We start from the raw sequence: 26202 nt of genomic DNA on the forward strand, positions 1-26202 counted from the left end.
CTTTGTGATATGGGAGCTGGACCCTATATATTTTCCTTGCCAGCAGCTGGCATTAAATTTTGTTAGCAGAGGCTGCTGGAGAGAACACTGCAGAAGGAAGGAGCTTCTCCTTCCAGTTCTGATATGCTTTGTTCTCTTGTGTTTCTTATGGCAATCAGCATCACAAAGATACCAGTGATACTCACATCCCAGCAAGTTGCAGCAGCACCTCCATAAGCAGCTTCCCAGCCAGTTCCACCAGCATCCCAAGTGGTTTCCTGGCAAGTCTCAAGATGTTCCAACCAGCAGTTTTCCGGAAAGTTTCAATAACACCTCCATGAGAATCTCTGCAGTGAACTTGATCCCCTCCTCAGGGGCTGCGCACTTCCACCACATACCATAGAAGCAAGAAGAGAATAAAGTACGCTGGAACCACAAAGAGAAGCCACTTCCTCCTGTACCCCCGCAGGAAGATTGCAAGTGAATTTCAATGTCACCTCTGCAGGCAATTTCCCAGCAAGTCTCAAAAAGACCCAGAGGGTAGCTTCCTGAATCAACAAACTAGGGTACATCCATGTAATCAAATATTAGTGAGTGATTTAAAAAATCATAACCTATAAAGCCATGGAAAGACATGAGTCTTAGCCAGCATACTGATGAAAGAAGTCAGTATGAAAAAGCTACATATTGTATGATCCCAATTAAATGACATTCTAAAAAAGACAAAATTGTACAAACAGTAATAAGATCAGTAGTAGGAGTGATGGGCAGGAGGAAGACAGAGATGAATAGGTAGGAGCATGGGATTTTTAGGGAAGTGAAACTATTCTGTATGATACCACAATGGTGGATGCATGACATGCATTTGTCAAAATCCATAGAGTTGTACAACACAAAGAATGAACCCTAATGTATAGACATCAGTTAATAATATTATATCAATATTGGTTCATCAGTTTTAACAAATGTACATTAATGTAAGACTATCATAATAGGTGAAATTATTATTCCTTGTGCACAGGGAAAAAGGGATTATATGCGAGCTCTCTACACAAATATAAAACTACACTAAAAAATACAGTCTATTAATTAAAAAAAAAAACACATTTTCAAATTTTCCCATAGCTTCCTGTAGTGGACAGAATTTTAAGGTGGCGTCCCATATTCCTGCCCACTGGTACACACACTCTGAAGATTCCCTTCCCCTTGGGGGTGGGTAGGGCTTTAAGTATGATAGATTTCACTCCCAGGATGATGTTACATTATACGACAAGGATGAAAAGATTTTATTAATGTAATTAAAGTCCCAAAGCAGCTGTCTTCAAGTTTGTCAAAATAGCGATGATTCTGGGAGTCCTTAAAAGGGACTGGGGCCTCCTTGAAGGATAAGCCTCAAAGTTTAAGAGAGCTTTTCCTGATGGTCTTAAAGAAGGGGGTCTGTGTAGGAGCCATGTAGCAAGGACTTACAGGAGGGGACCTCTAGAGACTGAGAGCAGTCTCCAGACAAGAGCTAGCAAGAAAATGTAGACTTCAATCACACAACCCCAAAAAACTGGATTATGCCAACAACCACATGAACATGAAAAAGGATCCTAGGAGATCCCAGATGAGACTGTAGCCCAGGGGAGACACTCACTTTAGCATTTAAGAACTTGAGCACAAAATCCAGCTATACCCAGACTTTTGCCCTACAAAAAGTCTGAGATAATGAATTTACATTTTTATAAGCCACTAAGTTTGTGGTTTATTAAACGGCAATAGAAAACTAATACAGTCTTTTACCTTCAGGTTGACAAATCACCAAAGTCAACAAAATAGGCTAAAAGAAGACATTTGGGGCTTTTGTACATTTCAACAATTGAAGTGAATTTCATAGTCATAAAAATTTACTTATTTTGCATATAGTTGGCATTTGATATTTTGAAAAGCCAAATTATAACTAGTATATATGACACAACCACAGCCTATTAAAAAAATGACACACCTGAGAATAAAATGCAATGACAAATCTATCAGGAAGCAATTTAGGATTAAAATTCTCCACTTCAAAGAAATTTTACATAACAACTTAAAATTCTACTTAGGATTTTACAAATTGCTATCAAGTGATAATTAAATGTTTTTAATATTTAAACATATACAGGTTTTAAACAAAAAAAATTTTGAAACCTGCAAATAAAACATATCATGAATCCTAAATTTCTGAAAGAGATTTTGCATAATTTTCCTTAATTGTACACTTTAAAATGGTTCATAATATTATGTGAATTTCATCTCAATTTTAAAAAGTTAATCCGGTCATTCTAAATATTAATTATAATTATTACATGTAGATCCATGGATAACATCTATTCCCAGTGTTTGTCAACACCCAACTGTGCAAATAAAATCAACAGCACATAAACAGAAAATCATCAGCTATCCCATTAAAGTACATATTGAAAGTTTATATATGATGCTTGAAAGGTCACCTGTTCACTGCATTAACAGTAATGACAAATTTCTTCCCTGTGCTAGGCATATAATGAATAAAATATGCAGTCTTTCAGAAAATTGTACATAATGATATGTCATAGCAGTTCACACAATTGTACTAAACAATATGCATGCTTTCTCTTTTTCTATCAATTAAATATTCAGGAGTTACTGTCAAATGCCATGTCATAGCATGACAGAGATTTAGCCCAGATTTTGAAATCTGGTTTGAACCACTAGAATTAGCAAACTAAGCAGTGAAATAAAATATTAAGCATGTCAACCAAATAATCCACTTTCCCTCTGTCTTTGGAGATGCCTTATTAAATTTCCTAAGAGAAAAATAAAAGTACTTCATGTAAAAAGTTTTAACCCCTGCTTTGAAAACACATATTTTAGCCCATCATATAAGGTTTTTAATATGATTGGTTTTAATAATCATATTTTTTAAATCCCAACCAGAAGAAGCACTTTAAAAGTATTGTTTCAGTTTAATATGCATAGGTCAGCCAGCATAATATTTGTCCATAATTAAGAAAATTGCTTAGTTGCTCAGTAGGCAATATATGAATCATATGTAGTATAAAATTAGACCACAATTGAGAGTTTAATCCCTAAACAACATCCAAAGTTAAGCAGAATATAGTATGATACATAATACCTTTAATAGAATTAAATGAGCCTCAATTTTACACAAATATATTAATACATTAGATATATACTGTCCAATACAGTAACTATAAACTACATGTATCTATTTAAACTGAAAATAATTTAAAGTACATAAAATTAAAGATTCACTTTCTTAGTTGCACTCACAACATCTCAAGTATTCAACAGCTATATGTAGTTAGAAGCTACCATATTAGGTAGCACAGATATAGAAGATTTCTATCATTGAAGAAACAGCACTTATTTGACAGAATTGGGTTTACCATAAAACTCATCATAAAGCTTAAGCTTCAGGCCTTCCTCATTTGAAAATGTCCCTGCAGGTACCCTAGCAATGTATCCATGATTATATATTTTAGTAAAATTTGTAAAAGTAAGATATTTTGCCCATAAAATATCTTTCCCTTACCACTCCCAGTTCCCCTCAACCAATCTTCTGCTGTCGGGTGGAGGGAGTCACGGCGAGCAACCTGGGGATCATGCAAAGGGTGATATATTTAGTTTGGGTGGTATATTCAGAATTGGTGGTATGTTCAGAACTGGTAGTACATTGTTTTTAGTGGGATATATGTAAGTGGTTCTCGGTCATTTCTATGTGTAATTAGTTTACCATCTGTTCCAGTATAGGAGTGGCTTCTAGGAATACATCCCTTTCCCATTGTGCTAACTCATATGGGGTTCTGATATGAAGGTACATAGTCAGACACATATGTACATACACATAGTACCTGAATGTGTAACCTCTGCCACGAATGTGTCCCGTGGCAACTAGAACTAAAGATTTGTGGCAAATGGGAGAGAAGCAGAGTCTGAAATTCACACAGCCAGAAGCTACTCTGTGGAAAATTCTTCCAATCAGGAGACATGAAATAGAATAAGCAGATAATTCCATTTGTAATCAATGCCTAGTCAAGTTTTCTCTTATTAGGAATATAGTTAATAGCGCATATACCATTATAAATGTGGCAGACATTTGTTTTTTCTTTTAGATGGGACTCACAATGAAACAGAACTTTTCAGACACTGCGTTTGCAGAGCCCAAATCTGTAGCTGTTCTATAAATACTATGTCTGTGAGTGAAGCTGCACATTTTGTACAGCTCAATTATCAATAATAAAAACAAAATCTTCTTAACTATACTACAGGAAAGTCTAATTTATCTTTCTAAATGTATAAAAAATTATATTATAAAGTCATTGTCATCTGAGGAGGCGCTCAAACATTATGTATCCTATAGATGTGGAAGAAGTAGTTTAAAACTGTGATCAGCAGCTATTTTTCCAAATATTATTATAATGTCATTGACCATCTTTTACAAAATTGTAATCAGTTATGATTTCTTTTCTCATTCTAAATACATATTGACTTGTATATAAATTTGTATTTGTAATTTTGTATTTTTTTAGGAGGGCTGCCTCCAAATAGTCTGTTTCAGATCCCCAGTAAAACCTTGATCTGACCCTGATGCTAGAGATAATTATGTCTTGATTAAAATATATATTCACTAATTAGTAATCTCTACATATTCATTTCTTCATCCTAGATGCACTACAATATCAATAACCCAGTCACATCATTGTCACTGAATTCTAGGATTTAAAAGGGTAAATTTGAAATATGTCCCTTCTGCTCACACTGGACCTAATCTGATAACTCTTCAGCCTTCAGTGCAAAAAGCTCACATCTCACTAGCACTAATACAAATGTTATTCCTAGTAATTAGGTTACACTGAGTGCCTTTGAGCTTTGCAGTGCTACTGCCAGTGAAGTTCTTAATACATTTACAGTTATGGTTATTTAAATCACTAAGGCTTTTCTTTGAGTAAACAATATATTGATCAAATCAAATGCTAGCCTGACAATACCAATTCATTTAAGAAAATAAAAAATACAGAAAAATTTCTTTTATCTAATTATATTTAAGAGATTGCTCCTAATAAAACGAACATTTGTAAAACCACCTTTTTGTACTATGAAAATTACATTTGTACACATACAAATATTAAAATGCCCAATAGCTAAATGCCATTTATGCAAATAGCCCCTAAGTTTTATTTGATTTACATTTCATTTCATACTCTTTATATTTCATTAAGCCATCCTTCAATAAACTATTTTTTCAATATTGTATTGTGAAGATATTCTCAGCCTGAAATTACATCAAATAAATTACAAATGAAATTTCTGAAAGCCATTGCCATAGGTGGAAATCAAATCAAATGCCTAGCTTCACATAAATGGTTAAAGCTTTAAATAAATTGCATTTATATAATTGCCTTACTTGCTGCTGCCTCCCACAGCTGCAGAATAATGTTATTCCAATATATGAAGAATATATTGGCAGCCGAGACTAAAAAATTTCAAATTATTAAATAAAAATGGGAAGTTTTGTTAAATACATTAAAGAACTGAATCTAGACTTGGAATACATATATTTCTGTAGCTCTGTTTCTCTGATTAGACCCTGATTGTTACACTTTTACCAAAGACTTTTTCTAAAAGGAAGAAAAAAATTCTTACCTAAGAGGATTTGGAGCTGTGAAAGGAAATGGGCTCCAAAATCACTAAGCTAAAGGGAAAAGTGGATCTGGGAACTGCTTAGGACAAACCTGCCTCCCATACTATTCAAAGTCACCCTCTGCTCACTGAAATAAATGTATATCTGATTGCCTCCTTTGGAAAGGCTCATCAGAAACTCAAAAGAAGGCAACCATTTGTCTCTTATGTACTTACGACCTGGAAGCCCCTCCCTGCTTTGAGTTGTCCCGCCTTTCTAGACGGAACCAATGTTCATCTTACATATGTTGATTGATGTCTCACGTCTCCCTAAAATGCATAAAACCAAACTGTGTTCTGACCACCTTGGGCACATGTCGTCAGGACCTCTGGAGGCCATGTCACAGGCACATGTCCTCAGCCTTGGCAAAATAAACTTTCTAAATTAACTGAGATGTGTCTCAGATTTTCAGGGTTAACAGAGCAAAATGGTAATTTACTGCCCTTACTCAAAAGATACTGTCCTATTCACAGAAAATGGTAAGGTGGTTACCAGACACTGGAAGTAGTGGAGAAGTGTTACACAGTTATTGCTTAATGGATAAGAGTTTCAGTTTGGGAAGATGAAAACATTCTGGAAATGGATGGTGAGGATGGCTGCACCCCAATAAGAATGTATTTAATGTCATTGAACTGTACACTTAAAAATGGTTAAAATGGTACATTATATGTTATATATATGCTATCACAATAAAAATGTTTCAATTGTTCTAAAGTAATTACATTTACATTTTTATATGTATTTTTTTTTCTGAGATTCAGCCTGAATTGAAAAGTGCTTCATTATAAATAATGGAAATTAAATACTTAAGTTGGTCAGTCAAACTCACAACAAAATGGAGAAAAGAAATCAAGTTTTCAAACTTGCGACTTTGTGAGCACTTTACTACCACACAAATTGAGATCACAAAAGAAATTCTAAACTTCTCCGACCAAGGATAGTTGTTTTGAAACAAATAAAAAACTATCTGTACAATAGAGGTACAGGGGAAACTATATATATATATATATATATATATATATATATATATATATATATATATATATACTTTAAGTTCTAGGGTACATGTGCCCAACGTGTCCAGGTCTGATACATAGGAATGCATGTGCCATCATGGTTTGCTGCACCATTTACATTAGGTATTTCTCCTAACGCTAACCCTCCCCTAGAACCCACCCCTCAATAGGCCCCCGTGTGTGATTTTCTCCACCCTGTGTCCAAGTGATCTCATTGTTCAATTCCCATCTATGAGTGAGAACATATAGTGTTTGGTTTTCTGTCCTTGTGATAGTTTGCTGACAATGATGGTTTCCAGCTTCATCCATGTCCATGCAAAGGACATGAACTCATCCTTTTTTTATGGCTGCATAGTATTCCATGGTGTATATGTGCCACATTTTCTCAATCCAGTCTATCATTGATGGACATGTGGGTTGGTTCCAAGTCTTTGCTATTGTGAATAGGGCCTCAATAAACATACGTGTGCATGTGCCTTTATAGTAGCATGATTTATAGTCCTTTAGATATATATCTAGTAATAGGATCGCTGGGTCAAATGGTAATTCTAGTTCTAGATCCTTGAGGAATCGACACACTGTCTTCCACAATGGTAGAACTAATTTACACTCCCACTAACAGTGTAAAAGTGTTCCTATTTCTCCACATTCTCTCCAGGATCTGTTGTTTCCTGACTTTTTAATGATTGCCATTCTAACTGGCATGAGATGGTATCTCATTGTGGGTTTGATTTGCATTTCTCTGATGGCGAGTGATGATGAGCATTTTTTCATGTGTCTGTTGGCTGCATAGATATCTTCTTTTGAGAAGTGTCTGTTCATATCCTTTGCCCACTTTTTGATGGGGTTGTTTTTCTCTTGTAAATTTGTTTGAGTTCTTTGTAGATTCTGGGTATTAGCCCTTTGTCAGATGGGTAGATTGCAAAAATTTTCTCCCATTCTGTAGGTTGCCTGTTCACTCTGATGGTAGTTTCTTTTGCTGTGCGGAAGCTCTTTAGTTTAATTAGATCCCATTTGTCTATTTTGGATTTTGCTGCCATTGCTTTTGGTGTTTTAGTCATGAAGTCCTTGTCCATGCCTATGTCCTGAATGGTACTGCCTTGGTTTTCCTCTAGGGTTTTTATAGTTTTAGGTCTAATATTTAAGTCTTTAATCCACCTTGAATTAATTTTTGTATAAGAGATAAGGAAGGGATCCAATTTCAACTTTCTACATATAGCTAGCCAGTTTTCCCAGAAACATTTATTAAATAGGGAATCCTTTCCCCATTTCTTGTTTTTGTCAGGTTTGTCAAAGAACAGCTGATTGTAGATGTGTGGTGTTATTTCTGAGGCCTCTGTCCTGTTCCATTGGTCTATATCTCTGTTTTGGTACCAGTACCATGCTACTGTAATTGCTGTAGCATTGTAGTATAGTTTGAAATCGGGTAGGGTGATGCCTCCAGCTTTGTTCTCTTTGCTTAGGAGTGTCTTGGCAATGCGGGCTGTTTTTTGGTTCCATATGAACTTGAAGGTACTTTTTCCAATTCTGTAAAGAAAGTCACTGGTAGCTTGATGGGGATGGCGATGAATCCATAAATTACTTTGGGCAGTATGTTCATTTTCACGATATTGATTCTTCCTATCCATGAGCATGGAATATTCTTGCATTTGTTTGTGTCCTCTTTTATTTAGTTGAGCAATGGTTTGTAGTTCTTCTTGAAGAGGTCCTTCACATCCCGTGGAAGTTTGATTCCTAGGTATTTTACTCTCTTTGTAGCAATTGTGAATGGGAGTTCATTCATGATTTGGTTCTATTTGTCTGTTAATGGTGTATAGAAACGCTTGTGATTTTTGCATATCTATTTTGTATCCTGAGACTTTGCTGAAGTTGCTTATCAGCTTAAGGAGATTTTGGGCTGAGATGACAGGCTTTTCTACATATACAATCATGTCATCTACAAACTTGGAAAATTTGACTTCTTCTTTTCCTAATTGAATACCCTTGATTTCTTTCTCTTGCCTGATTGCCCTGGCCAGAACTTCCAACACTATGCTGAATAGGAGTGGTGAGAGAGGGCATCTTTGTCTTGTGCCGGTTTTCAAAGAGAATGCTTCCAGTTTTTGCCCATTCAGTATGATATTGGCTGTGAGTTTGTCATAAATAGCTCTTATTATTTTGAGATATGTTCCATCAACACCTAGTTTATTGAAAGTTTTCAGCATGAAGGACTGCTGAATTTTGTCGAAGGCCCTTTCTGCATCTATTGAAATAATCATGTGATTTTTGTCATTGGTTCTGTTTATGTCATGGATTACGTTTATTGATTTGCGTTATGTTGAACCAGCCTTGCATCCCAGGGATGAAGCCAACTTGATGGTGGTGGATAAGCTTTTTGATGTGCTGTGGATTCGGTGTGCCAGTATTTTACTGAGGACTTTTGCATCGATGTTCATCAGGGATATTGGTCTAAAATTCTCTTTTTTTGTTGTGTCTCTTCCAGGCTTTGGTATCAGTACGATGCTGGCCTCATAAATGAGTTAGAGAGGATTCCCTCTTTTTCTATCAATTGGAATAGTTTCAGAAGGAATGGTACCAGCTCCCCTTTGTACCTCTGGTAGAATTCGGCTGTGAATCCATCTGGTCCTGGACTTTTTTTGGTTGGTAGGCTACTAATTATTGCCTCAATTTCAGAGCCTGTTACTGGTCTATTTAGAGATTCAACTTCTTCCTGGTTTAGTCTTGGGAAAGTGTATGTGTCCAGGAATTTATCCATTTCTTCTAGATTTTCTAGTTTATTTGCGTAGAGGTGTTTATAGTATTCTCTGATGGTAGTTTGTATTTCTGTGAGATCGGTGGTGATATCCCTTTATCATTTTTTATCGTGTCTATTTGATTCTTCTTTCTTCTTTTATTAATCTTGCTAGAGGTCTATCTCTGGGACACATTTAAAGCAGTGTGTAGAGGGAAATTTATAGCACTAAATGCCCACAAGAGAAAGCAGGAAAGATCTAAAATCGACATCTTAACATCACAATTAAAAGAACTAGAGAAGCAAGAGCAAATAAATTCAAAAGCTAGCAGAAGGCAAGATATAACTAAGATCAGAGCAGAACTAAAAGAGATAGAGACACAAAAAATCCTTCAAAAAATAAATGAATCCAGGAGCTGGTTTTTTGCAAAGATCAACAAAATTGGCAGGTGAAACTTTTTAAAATAAAAAGATAGTTAACTATACTAATGGCTACACTGAGCATGATAGTTGTTGCAGATGGTTAATGGTAAAGCAAGTCTAGTTGTTTCAGTTGTAGAGAGAACGCAATGAAATAAACAGTATAGACATTTGATCAACTTTGAATAATCCATCTTATCACGTATACCAACATGCCCTGTTTTTCACAAAATCCATTCACAAATTCTAGGATGTATGATTTTTTAAGTGAATTCTGATTCATTAGAAGTTAATGTTTACAAACGTAAACAGCATCTGTAGAACCTGATTTACAGTAAGGTGCTTTCTACTCATGACAGTATCTCCACCATTTTACATTGTTACAACGCAGGCGCACCACAAATATCTGTTCAAGGAGCCGGGAATAAAGGAGAGAAGGAAGAAGAGAACGAGGGAGAGAAGGAAGATAGACGGGTGGTTTCAGTAGATTCTTAAAACGCATCGGCTAGTACTCAGTGTTTGGCTGTGGTATGAATAACAGAGAGAGGCCAGAGACGACAAGTAATTAATAGACTGTAAGGGCCAGTGTCCCAGACTAAGCCATGTTAATTTTTAGATATTACTGATGACTTTTTTCTCTACTGACAAAAGCTCAGCATTTAAATATATTAGGTGATGCATATATCACAAGGTACCTGAATAACAGCTGGGATTCATTACATCTGTATAATCATCTATGCATGATGTATAACCATGATATTTAAAACTATATTTTTAATATGGAGACTCTTAACACAGAGTAATTTCATACATTCCAAAATATTTCTCTTCATTGTATATTAATTAAAACTATATTTTCAACATTTTATAATCATTCTAAAAGCCAAATATTAAGCAATTCTATCACAAAACCAAAACATTTGAAACAATCACCATATTTTGACTTTACAACCTTTGTAAAATATGTGCTGATTTGGGTCACAGAATTGTATCACATTTGCTGACCACCAGGCAAGATTCTCTGTCAAGTGACTTTCAGGTTTACACAGTCTGCTGCCATTATAGCAATTACAAGGCATAATGGAACGCTAGCCACGTGTACTTCTGACATTCCTCTAAATCCAGGTCATTAGTCATTACATGAAGTCATTTTAAGTTTCCTTCATCAATTGCCCTCTGTAGTTTTCCAGTTGTCATTTCAGTTGTTAGTTTCAACTGAAATGTAAATGTAATCAATGTAAATGTTTACTTAGGGATTGCTTTCTGTTTTTAACATAAACATTTACATACTTTGATTCCTTAAAGACATCATGTTTTGGCAAAACTAATCTATAGAAAAAGGGAAAAAGTAAGAAATGTGGTTCCCTGTAAGGTGTGGGAGCAGAAGGTGACTGAGAAGGACCATAAGAGGACTTTCTGGGATGATGTTAATGTTCTATATCTTGATAGACATTAGGGTAACACAACATGGGCATATGTTAAAACTAGCAAATGTTCACTTAAGATTTATACACACTATTGTATTTAAATTTTACCTCAAAAGCAAAAAAAAACCTGTAAACTATTCTTGAACTCTAGTTAACAATACACATGTTGAAAGTATTTAGGGGGAAGTGCCTATAGTTTACTTTGAAATGCATCATAAATAAATAAGATGGACTGATAGATGAATAGAGGGATTAAAATATAGATAGATACATAATAGAAAAGTGATAAGATGTGAGTGGTGAGTATACTGATGTTCACTGTAAATGCCTTTCGACTTCTCCGTATGTTTGAAAATTTCCATAATAAAATACATTTTCAAATTAAAAAGTCATTTCTCCAAAATCCTTTTAATTTTCAAATTCACTCAGTAAAGAAAGAGGAATCAGCAAGTGTTCCCAAACATTTTGAACCATAATCTTAGTTACCCACTTGCTGGATCATTCTTAGATCAAATAGTCAGAAAAACTGGTCCAAATAGTTAAGACTGGATAAAAATCTTGCTAAATTAATTAAACATATAATTTATTCATCTACTCCTTCATTTATTCCACAAATACTTGTCAAAGTCCTCTAAGAAGCAGATGTCTCTAAATGATACAGAAAAAGAGAACTGAATTGTAATGCAATGTGATATACATTAACTGCTATAAAAACACGACAGGCAGGGATTTTCAGGACCATGAAGGTTAGTAAAATTTTGCCAGATTGGGTACAGGGAGCAGAAAGTTCATCCCAGGGTATGGAATATCATGTAGGTAACCTTATAATACATAAACTTTGTTTTACAGCTAAAAGAGGTAAATTATATATTTCTGGTAGTTGCTTCTCAAATATGTCAAAATAATTTAAAATAAATATATGTACATTAATCCCTCCTTTTTGTATGTTATATACTGATTTTAGAAGATACTGTGATCTTTTCAATCACCAATATAATTTAGGTTTTGCTTATTCACCACTAAATCACAGCAACATGTATTCCATTTATAATAATTAAAGGTATGTTCATTCACATTTGATGGTATTACCACTGAGAGGTTTTTTGCAATAACAAGTTTTCCCCAGAACTCACTTTGGGAAACAATTCTCTAAAGTCTTGAAATCCCAAGAATGCATACTCAGGGATTAGAAAGCTTTCCCTAGACCAGGATGCAAATAAAAATGCAAATCTTTCACATAGCAACTCTGCCCCCCAAAAAGTGACAAAGGACAAATATCAAAGTATTGTGCAAATTGTCTACAATCTATTTAGAGACTTTGTTATGTTGCCCTTTTTAAGGCATGTGGCTGGTCACATTTACTTTGATGAGTAGTTTGCCTTTGTAAACAACCTAACCAAAATGCTGGCATATGTGTGTTTACTGCAATATTATTTCTTTATGATCTGCAAGATGTGGATATCACTGTGTATCTCACGTGCTTAATGTGAAGATTATATGAGATTTTTTAAAATAATGAAAGTCAGTGTTTGCTGTTTAATAAATAGTAGTAATTAATAATAAAAAATATTTACCCATATACCTATTCATGCAATTGTACAACCATGCTTTTAAATTTGGGACAGGAACTGAGGTGAAACAGAATTCACCTTATTTTATGAGTATGGTTACAAAGCCCTAACTCTTAGTCTCATTGCATTACTGACCACTTTAATGTCATGATAGTTTTTCATTTGCTCCCTTATTCAGATCCAAACTTCTTACTTCACTTATCACTCAAGACTGGTACTCTTTATGGAGTTCACTAGAAAAGACCTTAGAATTCTTTTATCATTTATCTGTTAGTGGCTGAGGATAGAAGTATCAGTGGACCTTCACCTCAAATAATCCTCTAAAAATATTCCCAGCGACTGAGTTGGGCCAGAGGTTCAGACTCAAGATACCTTGTAATTTGTTTCAAATTATTTTCTATAGGTACTATCAAACGATCCCTAAGCCAAATGAAATGTTTTGCTCTAATAACTGAAATCAGTTAAGAAAGGTAGTATTAATATTAGGGTACTTCTTGGGACTGGACAGTGCATTATAAAAGAAAATGAAGAACATTCAGAGATCCAAGAGAAAAGAGACTTCTAGAACAAAAATAAATAGAAAACCTGATTTCATTTGTTGGTACAAATAATAATACTGTCACTATTTAACAGAAAACTATATTACCATATTGAAATAGAAAAAAGTGAGAATTCGAAGGTATAACTTTGAGATGCAATTAAGTGATCCAACTCAATAAACCTTAAACAGAAAAGTATTTATATGCAGAGTGCCAGAACAGTGTGAATCTGGGAACAACCTTGCAAAAGGATCCTGACTATTGATCAGATATTAATCTCCATGCTATGTTTCCATTATGCCAAAAAATTAAGCACTCTTAATATTTACTACAGTATTAAATTATAAATCTAGCCCCACATATCAGAAGACTTTTAAATAGTTACATATTTAATGTCATAAGAGCAAATACAGAGCCTCAGGCTCGATTCTATTAGGTAAGTTCATATTACTGACATTTTCTTCCCTTGAAACACATTGGATTTAAGATATAGCTATGAATATAATTTTGCTGGAATACTAATGATATTCATTTTGAAATCTGAGTGCTATTAGTACCCACTTTCACTTTTTCATCTTTCATGATATGCTCCTGATACAAGTGTAGTCTATGTAGCAACACACTCATGCTGTACACCTCATTGGCTCAGTCCTGTCAGCAGATTGTGCGCATTTGAATCTTTATGTTCCTTTTTTTAGAATTTGCAATATTCTAGGAGATTTTCTTTATTGTTCCCTTATATTGTATTTCACCCTTACAGAAAATGATAGAGTAATTAGAATCTTATTTTCCAAATAAGTCACTCTGTCTTCCATGTCTAAAAAAGATACTTTCTGTTTCATATACAGATGATAAAGACTAAAGCAGTAGAAAAATGAATACTGAAAATGTCAAGAGAAATAGGGGGTTTCAACAGTAATTTTTTAAAGTAACAAGGACTAGAAAAAAATTCTATATAAAAATTGAATGATTAAAAATACTAAAATGATTCCTTACTGCCCTAAATAAAACCTTTACAAGATGCCTCATATGTGAAATAAATTAATAATCAATTCAAAAGAAGAGAAACTTTTTTTGGTAAAATGAGTAAAATCTTTTAAAAACCTTTTAAACTTTTCTTTGATAGAGTAACTTTCTAAAGAAATGTTCAAGTGTCTATCAATTTTATTTTCACCAAAAAAAATCTAACTCTGCTTTACTGACAATGCACTTTATTTTAAAACTAGAGCAGTACAAAAAGTCCACAAAAAGACTTTCTGAAATATAAAATGAGTCTAAGAAAAGCAAAGCTGAAAAAACTATCTATGCCACCTTTCCAAACCTATTAATGCTTCAAACTGCATTATTATACAACCACAAACAAATATGTACACACTCTCTACTAGAACACCTTCATAGTTGTCATGAATCATTCTTTCATTTTCCGTAAGTACTTACAAAGCTCCATAAGTACTTACAAAGCAGTATAGTACTCAATTTTTAAAGTATAAAAATAAAATACACAGAGTTTTGACAAACAGAAAGTATCAGATAAAACACGAATGAAGGTTGGATGGGTAGATGGATGGGTAGGTGGGTGGATGGATAGATACATGAGTAGATGGATGAACAGGTGCTCAGGACATATGAATGGATGAATATGGTGCTTTCTATCAAATAAAAGAACATGCAATCTTTTTTTCTTCTTTCATTAAGTAACGCTTGTATATTAATCTGGGGGTTGCTCATGAGCTTCAAGAGCAGCTTCATGAATCTCTGGGAACCGTATGTAGGGAAATGCATGTTGATATAGGTACATATATGTGGGGGCTGGGGCAGGGGGTAAGCATGCCTATAGGCATCGACACAAAAAAAGGCCCCTTCTTCTAATCTCCAGAAACAATTAACCTACCCTTTTTAAAAACTCTACTTTGCCAGTCTTTCATCTGTCAGCAGAAGAGGAATGGCCTGAGTGAAAAGTATGATGCCTCCTCTGGCTTGGCAGCCTAAACAAGCAAGCTTTCCACACATAGACCAGGAAAGCTTCAGTACCCACATCTGGTGCTAAGAATGGTTCCTGAATTCAACAGCAGGATAACACCTGTCCACTATGTAATAAAAGCACTAAAAGTTAGCTTTAAAAAAAATCAACATAGAATTCCTGATTTCACATTTACGAAATAGCATCCTTTCGCAATAGCACAGAAGAATTAAGTAAACAATTTAAAGATTCACATCTAATTGAGCTCCAACTCAGATAAAATAGCCTGTGTTTCTTAAATTGAGACTCCCACAACTAAATTTCACCTTTCAAAGGCAAAAGATTTTTGTTGAAGAAATGATATCTTCCTAGAGATCCCTTTGGGGAACATTTTTACAAACATTTATCATGTGGGCAAAATAATTTCACTAGTTTGTTTATTGGACATATTGGCCTGTACTTTCAAAAATGCAGACCCCGAAATCAAAATTAGAGCTGGAAAGGGGCAACACAGTATTATATAGGGTCTTGGCTCTAAAATTAGCCAGCTGGACATGAGTTTCTGAGCAAGAATGATCATAATGTAGTTTAGTTCCCTTTCAGTGGCTATTGCCATGTGTATACAAAACAAACACAAGGAAATGCATTCTATTCTTAAGGTACTCATCCTCTCATCCATCTGGTTTTAACTCATAAATTACAAAGTCCTATTTGAAATTCTTATTATAATATTAAAATTGGGAAAAGGGCAAAATTAGAGAATACATAAGGTAAGAATATTGAAAATTAATAACAAAGTAAAGAAATGTTTGAATTTTTTGACAATTTCTACAATATGCCTCCTGAATAACCTAACTGAAATATGTCTGACAACTACAGCTATGGAATCTAAAAATAACAGAATATTATTATTCTTTTCCTTCCTGGTAGAAAAAATAAAAGCATATAAATTTATACATTTTTAGGAAAAACTAAAAATGTCATCAAGTATGCCTTTTAGCCTTCTTTAACTTCTTTTCAAAATTTGAATTTAAAATAGATCTATAGTTCCGAGAATATATAATCCTCTTAGCCTAAAAAGAGATAAATAATTATAAATAAAATTGTTGTACTTCCTTGATTTATCAGACTCTCCATCCTCAAACCAAAATCCTTACTTAAGCAGGGCAAATAAAAGTAATCACTTAGAAAAGTGGTGTGGTAACTATTTTAAACTATTAATCTTTTCAAAAGTAAGTCTTTTTAGGAGATCTAAGTACTATACCTAAATACTGTCCTGGATGCTGGGTGCACAAAATAAAAACCTATTCCAGTTCGTGAATATTTTTATTGTTTTCTCATTTACCCAGGGAGGTAAATAGACAAAAGATACTATTAAAGTTAAATACAGGCTGGACATGGTGGCTCACATCTGCAATCCCATAACTTTGGAAGGCCAAGGGAAGTGGATCACCTGAGGTCAGCAGTTCGAGACCAGCCTGGACAACATAGGAAAACCCCATCTCTACTAAAAATACAAAAATTAGTCAGACATGGTGGTGAGCGCCTATAGGGCCAGCTACTCGGGAGGCTGAGGCACGAGAATCGCTTGAAACTAGGAGACAGAGATTGCAGTGAGCCAATATTGCGCCACTGCACTCCAGCTTGGGCAAAAGAGTAAGACTCTGTCTCAAAAAAAAAAAAAATTAAATACACTGTGCCCTTTTTTATCTTGACCACAAAAGGTCTCCATCTCAGTAATAGGTATCATACTTGCAGTACCTCCATGGCATATGGCCAGGATTTATAGGTCTTTTGTTAGATAACAAAATCCAGATAAACCTAGAGAGGAAACGCAACCTATGGTACAACAATATCCATCATTAATGAACTTTGGACTTTCTCAAGATTTCACTAGTCAGCGTAAAGAGAAACTGTTGTATACTCATGAGCAAGTCACTTTGCTTGGTCTCATTTTTCTCATATATAATAAAGTATTCTACTCATTCCTTTTATTAATCTATAAACTCTACAAGCAAGGATCATAGTACCCTAACACCAGCCCAATATAGGTAGCCAAAAAAAATGCATGTGCAGAATGCAAGATCACACAGGTTTTTTCCAGCCAACTTTATTTTCAATTATATAATTTTTTAAGTCTAATATTTGGGTGGGTAGGTCCATAATGCATATTAAAACAAAAAAAAGAGGGTGGTTAGGTCCACAAAAATGTGGTAGAAATAACTGATGATCACAAAAGAAAGAAACAATTTCCTACAGTTCAAGCGGCCTAAAACTCTACCAAAAGCTCTAATTCTAAACTTTATAAAAAAGTCATAGAAGTATAATTTCTCTTTCAGAAGTAATGGCTTTCATTGTTGTCATCATCGTTGTTTCCAGTTGAGACCTTTGTTGAATGTCTAATAATTGGAATAACAATGAAGTCAAACCTTTCCTAATTTCTATTTTAAGATATTTATACTTTTTCCAAACTTTCAGCAGATTAAAAAAAAAATTGTATTCTTTGGACAACAAAAAGTTAGTATTCAGAAATTCATATTTGGTAAACCACTCCAGCAAATTAATTGAACCCAAAGAGGGGGTCATGGGAACTGTAACTTGAAGCCAGTCCATCAGAAGTTCCAGAGGCCTACACTTGAGACTGGTAGAGGGGGAACAGGGAAAGGTGCAGTCTTGGGAACTAAGCCCTAAACCTGTGGAATCTGACACTATCTCCAGTTAGGTAATGTGAGAATAGAATTAGAGGATACCCAGCTGGTGTCTGCTGTTTGGAGTGTGGGGAAAAAAAAACCCACACATATGGTCACAACAGTCATCTATGTTGATGATTGTTGTGGTGTGAGAGTAGAGGAATGACACAGTTAGAGAGAGTTTTCCTTAAATAAATGGTGTCAGCAAAGCGAGATTAGCTGGAACACCATGATCAGGTGGGATTTACCCTAGGGAAGCAAGGGTGGTTCAAAAGATACAAAGTAATAAATGTGATACATTGCATAAACAGAATTAAGGACAAAACCCATATGATCATCTCAACAGACGCAGAAAATGCCTTCAGTAAAATTCAGCATGCCTTCATGATAAAAATTCTGAACAAACTATGTATAGAAGGCACATACTTCAACATAATAAAGGCCATATATGACAAACCCACAGCCAACATTTTACTTAATATGGAAAAGTTGAAAGCATTCCCTCTGAGAACTGGAGAAGGACAAGAATTCCCACTTTCACCACTCTTATTCAACATCATACTGGAAGTTCTCACCAGAGCAATCAGGCAAGAGAAAATATTGAAAGGCATCCAAATTGGAAAATCAAATTATCCCTCTTCACTGATAAGATCTTATATCTAGAGAACCCTAACGATCCCACCAAAAAACTCTTAGATTTGATAAATGAATTCAGTAATGTTTCAGAATACAAAATTAATATACAGAAATCAGTAGCATTTCTATACACCAATAATGACCTAGCCAAGAACCAAATCAAGAAGGCAATTCCACTTACAACAGCTACAAAAAAAAAAAAAAACACCTGGGAATATATTTAACAAAGAAGGTGAAATATCTCTTGTATTAGTCAATTCTCATGCTGCTATGAAGAAACCTGACACTGGGTAATTTATAAAGAAAAGAGGTTCGATTGACTCACAGTTCTGCATGTCCTGGGAGGCCTCAGGAAACTTACAATCTTGATGATGGCACCTTTTCACATGGCAGAGAGAATTAGTGCCAGAAGGGGAAATGTCAAATGCTTGTCTCGTGAGAACTCACTCACTATCACGAGAAAAGCATGGGGGAAACCACCCCAGTATTAGTCCATTTTCACACTGCTGATAAAGACATACCCTAGACTGGGCAATTTACAAAAGAAAGAGATTTAATTGGCCTTACAGTGCCACGTGGCTGGGGAAGCTTCACAATCATGGTGGAAGGCAAGGAGGAACAAGTCCCATGTTACACGGATGGCAGCAGGCAAGGAGAGAAATGATGAGGAAGACACAAAAGCAGAAACCCCTTATCAAACCATCAGATCCTGTGAGAGTTATTCACTATCATGAGAATTTAATCACAAGGGAAACTGCCCACATGATTCAATTATCTCCCACCAGATCCCTCCTACAACACATGGGAATTATGGGAGTACAATTCAAGATGAGATTTGGGTGGTGACACCGAGCCAAACCATATCAGACCCCATGATTCAATTAACTCTACCTGGCCTTGCCCTTGAAACGTGCGGATATTATAATTCAAGGTGAGATTTGGGTGGGGACACAGGACCAAACCATATCATCTCTTTAAGAAGAACTACAAAATACTGATGAAAGAAAGTGCAGATGACACAACCAAATTTATAAAAATCCCATAGTCATGGAATGGAAGAAATAATATTGTTAAAAATGACCATACTGCATGGAGCAATCTACAATTTCAACACAATCCCTATTAAATTACTAACATCATTTTTCACAGAATTAGAGAAAACAATCCTAAAATTAATATGGAACCAAAAAAGATGCCAAATAGCCATAGCAATCCCAAGCAGAAAGAACAATGTTGGAGGCATCACATTACCTGACTTCAAATTATACTACAAGGCTATAGGAACCAAAACAGCATGGTACAGGTATAAAAACAGACAGGTCTATGTTATGGAATAGAGAATCCAGAAACAATGCCACATACAGACAACCAACTGATCGTCAACAAAGTCAACAAAAATATACACTGAAAAATTTCTATCCTATTTAATATATAGTGCTGGGAAAACTGAATAGCCTAGCCATATGCAGAAGAATGAAAGTTGACCCATACCTGTCACAAAGTCTTATTTTCTGGTCTTTGGATTAGGCAATGACTTTATGACCAAGTCCTCAAAAGCCAATGCAACAAAAACAAAAATAGACAAATGGGAATTCATTATAGTAAGAAGCTTCTGCACAGCAAAAGAAAGAAACATAATCAGCAGAGTAAATAGACAAACTACAGATTGTTTTCCACAGGAAAAAAAAAAAAAAACCATTAAAAAGTGGGCAAAGGACATGAACAGTCATTTTTCATTTTTTTGTTTTTGTTTGTTTTGTTTTGTTTTGTTTTGTTTTTTGGTGGTAGTGGTGGTGGTGTTTTTGAGACAGAGTATCACTCTGTTGCCCAGGATGGAGTGCAGTGGTACAATCTTGGCTCACTGCAACCTCCACCTCCTGGATTCAAGAGATTCTCCTGCCTAAGCCTCCCATCTAGGATTACAGCTGGGATTACAGGCGCCTTCCAACATGCCCAGCAAATTTTTGTATTTTTAGTAGAGACAGGGTTTCACCATGTTGTCCAGGCTGGTCTCGAACTCCTGACCTCTGGTGATGCACCTGACTTGGCCTCCCAAAGTGCTGGGATTACAGGCATGAGTCACTGTGCCTGGCCAAACAGCCATTTTTCAAAAGAAGACACACAAGCAGCCAACAAGCAGCCAATCATGACACAAGGTGAAAAAATGCTCATCATCACTATTCATCAGAGAAATTCAAATTAGAAGCACAATCATATATTTCTCATACCATCTTACACCAGTCAGAATGGCTACTATTAAAAGGACTAAAAACAATAGATGTTGGCAAGGATGCAGATAAGTGAACACTTATAAACTATTGGTAAAAATGTAAATTAGTACAAGTTCTATAGAAAACTGTATGGAGATTTTTCAAAGAATTAAAAGTGGAACCACCATTAGATCTACTGATCACACTTCTGGGTATCTATCCAAAGGGAAGAAATCATCATATTAAAAAGATGCTTGAAATTGTATGTTTATCTCTGCACTAGTAACAATAGCAAAGGTATGGAATCAACCTGAATGTCCATCAACAGAGGATTTCATGAAGAAAATGTGGTATATATACAACTTAGAATACTATGCGTCAAAAAAATAATGAAATAATGTCCTTGGCAGCAACATGGATAGAACTGGAGGTCATTACCTTATTAAAATAACTCACAAAGTCAAATACTGCATATTCTCACTTATAAGTAGAGGCTACACAATGACTACACATGGACACACTGAGTGGAACAATGGACACTGGAAACTCCAAAAGGTGGGAGGGTGGGAGGTGGGTAAGGGTTTAAAAATTACCTATTGGGTGCAATATTCACTATTCAGGTGATGGGCACACTAAGAGCCAAGACTACACCACTGTGTAATATACACATGTAAGAAATCTGCATTTGTCCCCACTAAATATATTTTTAAAGAAATTCACAATTGGACAATCTATTTTGATATTCCAAAATACAGAAAAAAAAAAACTATAAGCTACAAATTATAGAAGCAGCCAGCCACTCACAGCTGCCACAGCTTGGGCATCTCACTTTCATTTAGTTAGATCCACCCCTGGCAACAGTTCTTCCAGACCCTTCAGTGTTTTGGGGGCATCCCTATACTGCTGCAGTGGGCCCCATTCACCAAGGATAGCAGCTATCAGACCCCCTATAGATGCAGACAGTCAGCCTAGAATTTCCTCCGCACACTTCCTCTCTCCCAATCCCATCATCTTGGCACTCACGGAATTTTCTTCAACTTCTTGCCATGCATACCAGTTGTCCTGCCAAACCTCTGTGGACTTCAATTAGATGGCACTATGTTTGAGAGGCCAAAGAAGAAACCCAGAATTAGTGAAAGAGACAACAGAGTTTATTAAGGGAACATACATTCTGGGCAGTTCAGTGGCAGCAAGATGGACAGGAGGACCTGTCCAGTAAAACTCCAGAAAAAGCAAACATTATTAAAATAAAGGACTAATTACATAAATTATGTCATATCCACTTGACCTTCTATTTAAGATCCATTAGGATATTAAACATAAAAACCAACAGGCAACATGGAAAAGCTTTGTTTCAAAAAAAAAATTACATTAGGCTGGAAGGAAATACACTACACTCTAAAAAGGTACACTTATAACCAAACAATGTACAAACACGAAAACAAAATTTCTCATCATAATATTTCACAAACTAGAAAACTTACATACAAACGTATTCTTAAGTAAGACAGCTCGGACTTGTCTTCCAAGTCTTTTCTTCTTACACACACACACACACCCCACACACATATGAATACTTTTCAAACATTTTTTCTCATTGTGTAAAAAATCAAAATAAAGTAACTCAAAAGTTTTTAAGCCCTAAATATTTTGTTATACTTGTAATACTGTCACTAAGTTAAACTCAAAGAATCTAACATTAGGTCATTAGACAAAACTGCACTGTGTTAATCTGTTTGCACTGCTATAAAGCAATACCTAAGACTGGGTAATCTATAAATAAAAGAGGTTTATTTTGGCTTACAGTTCTACAGGCTGTACAAGAAGCAGAGTGCCAGTATCTGCTCCTGGTGAGGGCCTGAGGAAGTTTCCAGTCATGGCAGAAGGTAAAGGGCATGCAGCTATGGCAAGAGAGCAAGCAAGACTGGAGAGGTGCCACACTCTTTTAAACAGATTTTGCATGAACTTAGAGCAAGAACTCACTCCTTATCATGAGGAAGGCAATAAGCTTTTCATTATGGATCTGCCCCCATGACCCAAACACCTCCCTTACCTTCATCGTTGGGGATTATATTTCAACATGAGATTTGGAGCAGACAAACATCCAAACTGTATAACGCACTTACTCTTTTTTTTATGAAAATCAGTCAAAATATATCCTTAAAAAAATACATCCACCGCCAGACACAGTGGCTCATGCCTGTAATCCCAGCACTTTGAGAGGCCAAGGCGGGTGGATCACTTGAGGTCGTGAGTTCGAGACCAGCCTGACCAACATGGAAAAAACTCGTCTCTACTAAAAATACAAAATTAACCAGGCGAGGTGCCACATGCCTGTAATCCCAGCTACTCGGGAGGCTCAGGCAGGAGAATCGCTTGAACCAGGGAGACGGAGGTTGCAGTGAGCCGAGATCACACCATTGCACTCCAGCCTGAGCAACAAGAGCAAAACTCCATCTCAAAAAAAATAAATACATCCCACTGTTATCACAGTTTTTAAAAACCCAAAGTGAAAACAAACAACTGTATCAGACTATCTTTAGCAACAAAATACAAAAATGATAATGTCTAGAAATATATATAATTTTAATTATACCATTTACCAAATATTTTATTTCTTAAATTACCACTTCTTTTAATTTTACTGTTTCTTCCTGACCACCTAATCTGGCCACTATCACCTTACAATGTTTTAATTAACTGTATGGTATTTATTTTTACCTGATATATTCCTATCTTATTTATTATCTGTCTGGCCCGCTGGAATGTAAACTCCTTAAGTAAAGAAATTGCTTTATCTTGTTCAAAACCCAGAGTCACTACATACAAATGTGTAGGTTTTACACAATATCATTACAGTTATGCAGTGCACAACCTGCAGAACTGAATATGGTAGGTCTGGCTGTGAACAAATAATTATCAGACATGTAATAAAAAGCCAGAGATCATAACAATTCTGTGTCCCTTGTGGTGATGCAAACCCTCTCTAGGTATGCATGCCAGGAAAAGCTGTTTCTCAACATTTTCAATTCCTAAATCTTCTTTAACATTATGTTACACAAGCATGTACACATTATTTGTTCTTTGCTATTCCATGAAATCTATAACAGCAAAATATTTCTGAGGCAGAAACCAATCCAATGGAGTTACCTATTAAAGGCCAATATGAATGAGTTATAATAGCAGTACATTTTTAAAGTATTTTTCAACCAGAAATACTAAATTGTTTACTATAAGACACATGTCACTTATTTTTAAAATAGCATGCTGACAGTCTCAAGGAATACTGTAAATCTATATATCGTTAATATAATCCATTTTTATGTTCTTAAACATCTAAAATTATAGAACTACATTTCTTTATAAACTGTCATCTCTTTTTTATAAAAAAAAAAAAGGATTTTTATGAAAAACCTCTGAGTTTAAATTACTATTATATTCAGGAGTCCCACACCCACTGTTTCCAAACATAGCTCTTTTTATAATGACTTCTGACAATCCTCTAGAGAACAAAATTCACTTTTAATCAAAATTAAATGCTAGAACTCTTTCCTGGGAAATTTAATTGAAAGTAAACAATCTACTTTATATTGTCTTATTCACACAAAGCTGCGTTGTTAGAAGAAATGATAATGAAATATAAAACCTTTCTCTTCTAGGTTATTGTTTACAATCTGGACAAAGCTGATAGGCAAAAGAAAGCAGAGAAAGCCAATGTGAAAGGAATGTATAGGATTAGTCATGCTTCTTCCCAGAAGATAGATGTTGACCAGTAAGACTATCAGTTACTAAACATAGCCCTCTCATTCTGCACCCCTAACACACTCTCTTAAAAAAAAAAATTACAACTTCCAATCTCCATTTGTCATGTATCTTGAATTTAAACATACAGGTCTTCACAAATATGAACTAAAATTCAACAAAGTTTTATTTGTCTACTATGTGCTAGACACTAATAGGATAAAAAATGACTAGGAAACACTTCTTGCCTCAGAGGAACTTTGCACGTAAATGACAACATTACTTGGCAACAAAAGATGTGGACACGTTGTGAAATCAAGCCCATCCTTTTTTTTTTTTTTTTTTTTTTTGAGACGGAGTCGCGCTGTGTCGCCCAAGCTGGAGTGCAGTGGCGCGATCTCGGCTCACTGCAAGCTCCACCTCCCGGGTTCACGCCATTCTCCCGCCTCAGCCTCCCGAGTAGCTGGGACTACAGGCACCCGCCACCACGCCCGGCTAGTTTTTTTGTATTTTTAGTAGAGACGGGGTTTCACCATGTTAGCCAGGATGGTCTCGAACTCCTGACCTCGTGATCCACCCGCCTCGGCCTCCCAAAGTGCTGGGATTACAGGCTTGAGCCACCGCGCCCGGCCTAAATCAGCCCATCCTTAACTACACCAGGCACAGACTACTACAAATCATTCTGTCTTATACCCCAGCATCTAGCTCTCCTCTGGAAATGCTTCTCCCTGAAGTTTACATCCTTGCTTCGCTATTTCATTCATCTACTTCATGGCTAATCCCTTCATCTCTGCTTTTCAGAAATGGCTCTTTCCAATCTTCCCTTCCAACCTCTACTCCACAACTCTAGTGGCCCAGTCTCAAGGACTCCATCTCCCCGTCCAGTGCTCTCATACCTTCTCAAAGCTGCACTTCTAGTCCTGAAGCTCTAGGCAGGGGAAACTGGTATTCACACATTACATCAAGGAAAGACCTCAGAGGTACGTACACCAGTGGAGATACCATGGGTTCAGTTCCAGATCACCTCAATAAAGTGAGTCATACAAATTTTTTGGTTTCACAGTGTATATAAAAGTTACATTTACACTAAACTGTAATCTATTAGGTGTGCAACTGCATTATGGCAAAAAAAAAAAGGACATACTTTATTTTTAAAATACTTCATTGCTAAAAAAAAAATGCTAATGATCATCTGAGCTTTTGGCAAGTTGTAGTCTTTTAGCTATGGAAGTGTCTTGCCTCAATGTTGATGGCTGCTGACGGATCAGGTGGTGGTTGCTGAAGAGTGAGGTAGCTGTGGTAATTTCTTAAAATAAGACAACAATGAAGCTTGCCGCATCAATTGACTCTTCCCTTCATGAAAGATTTCTCCGCAGCATGTAATGCTGCTTGATAGAATTTTACTAACAGTAAAACTTCTTTCAAAATTAGGGTCAGTCCTCTCAAACCCTCTCACTGCTTTACCACCTAAGTTTATGGGATATTCCAAATCCTTTGTTGTTGTTTCAACCCTGTTCACAGCATCTTCACCAGGCATAGATTTCATCTCAAGAAACTACTTTCTTTGCTGATCCACAG

The 26202-nt window shown here is 35.7% G+C and overlaps 1 protein-coding gene across 13 annotated transcripts in view; it reads right to left on the reverse strand.

Annotated features, from left to right (window-relative positions):
* IMMP2L (inner mitochondrial membrane peptidase subunit 2) overlaps positions 1-26202 on the reverse strand; it is an 872645-nt gene that overhangs the window by 740055 nt on the left and 106388 nt on the right. Inside the window, exon 1 of one of the 13 annotated variants that reach the window (XM_074035822.1) lies at positions 186-397. The exons of 10 other annotated variants lie outside the window; for them this stretch is intronic. In XM_074035822.1, the coding sequence (XP_073891923.1) occupies positions 186-244 (59 nt within the window). In that variant the 5' untranslated portion in view covers positions 245-397. Of the gene's footprint in view, positions 1-185; positions 398-1085; positions 3597-7549; positions 21980-26202 lie in introns of those variants that run through there. 2 more of the 13 variants (XM_065542472.2, XM_045387478.3) reach the window with 2 other exon arrangements.

The sequence above is a fragment of the Macaca fascicularis genome, chromosome 3 (genome assembly GCF_037993035.2).
Source record: "Macaca fascicularis isolate 582-1 chromosome 3, T2T-MFA8v1.1".
Lineage (NCBI taxonomy): Eukaryota > Metazoa > Chordata > Mammalia > Primates > Cercopithecidae > Macaca > Macaca fascicularis.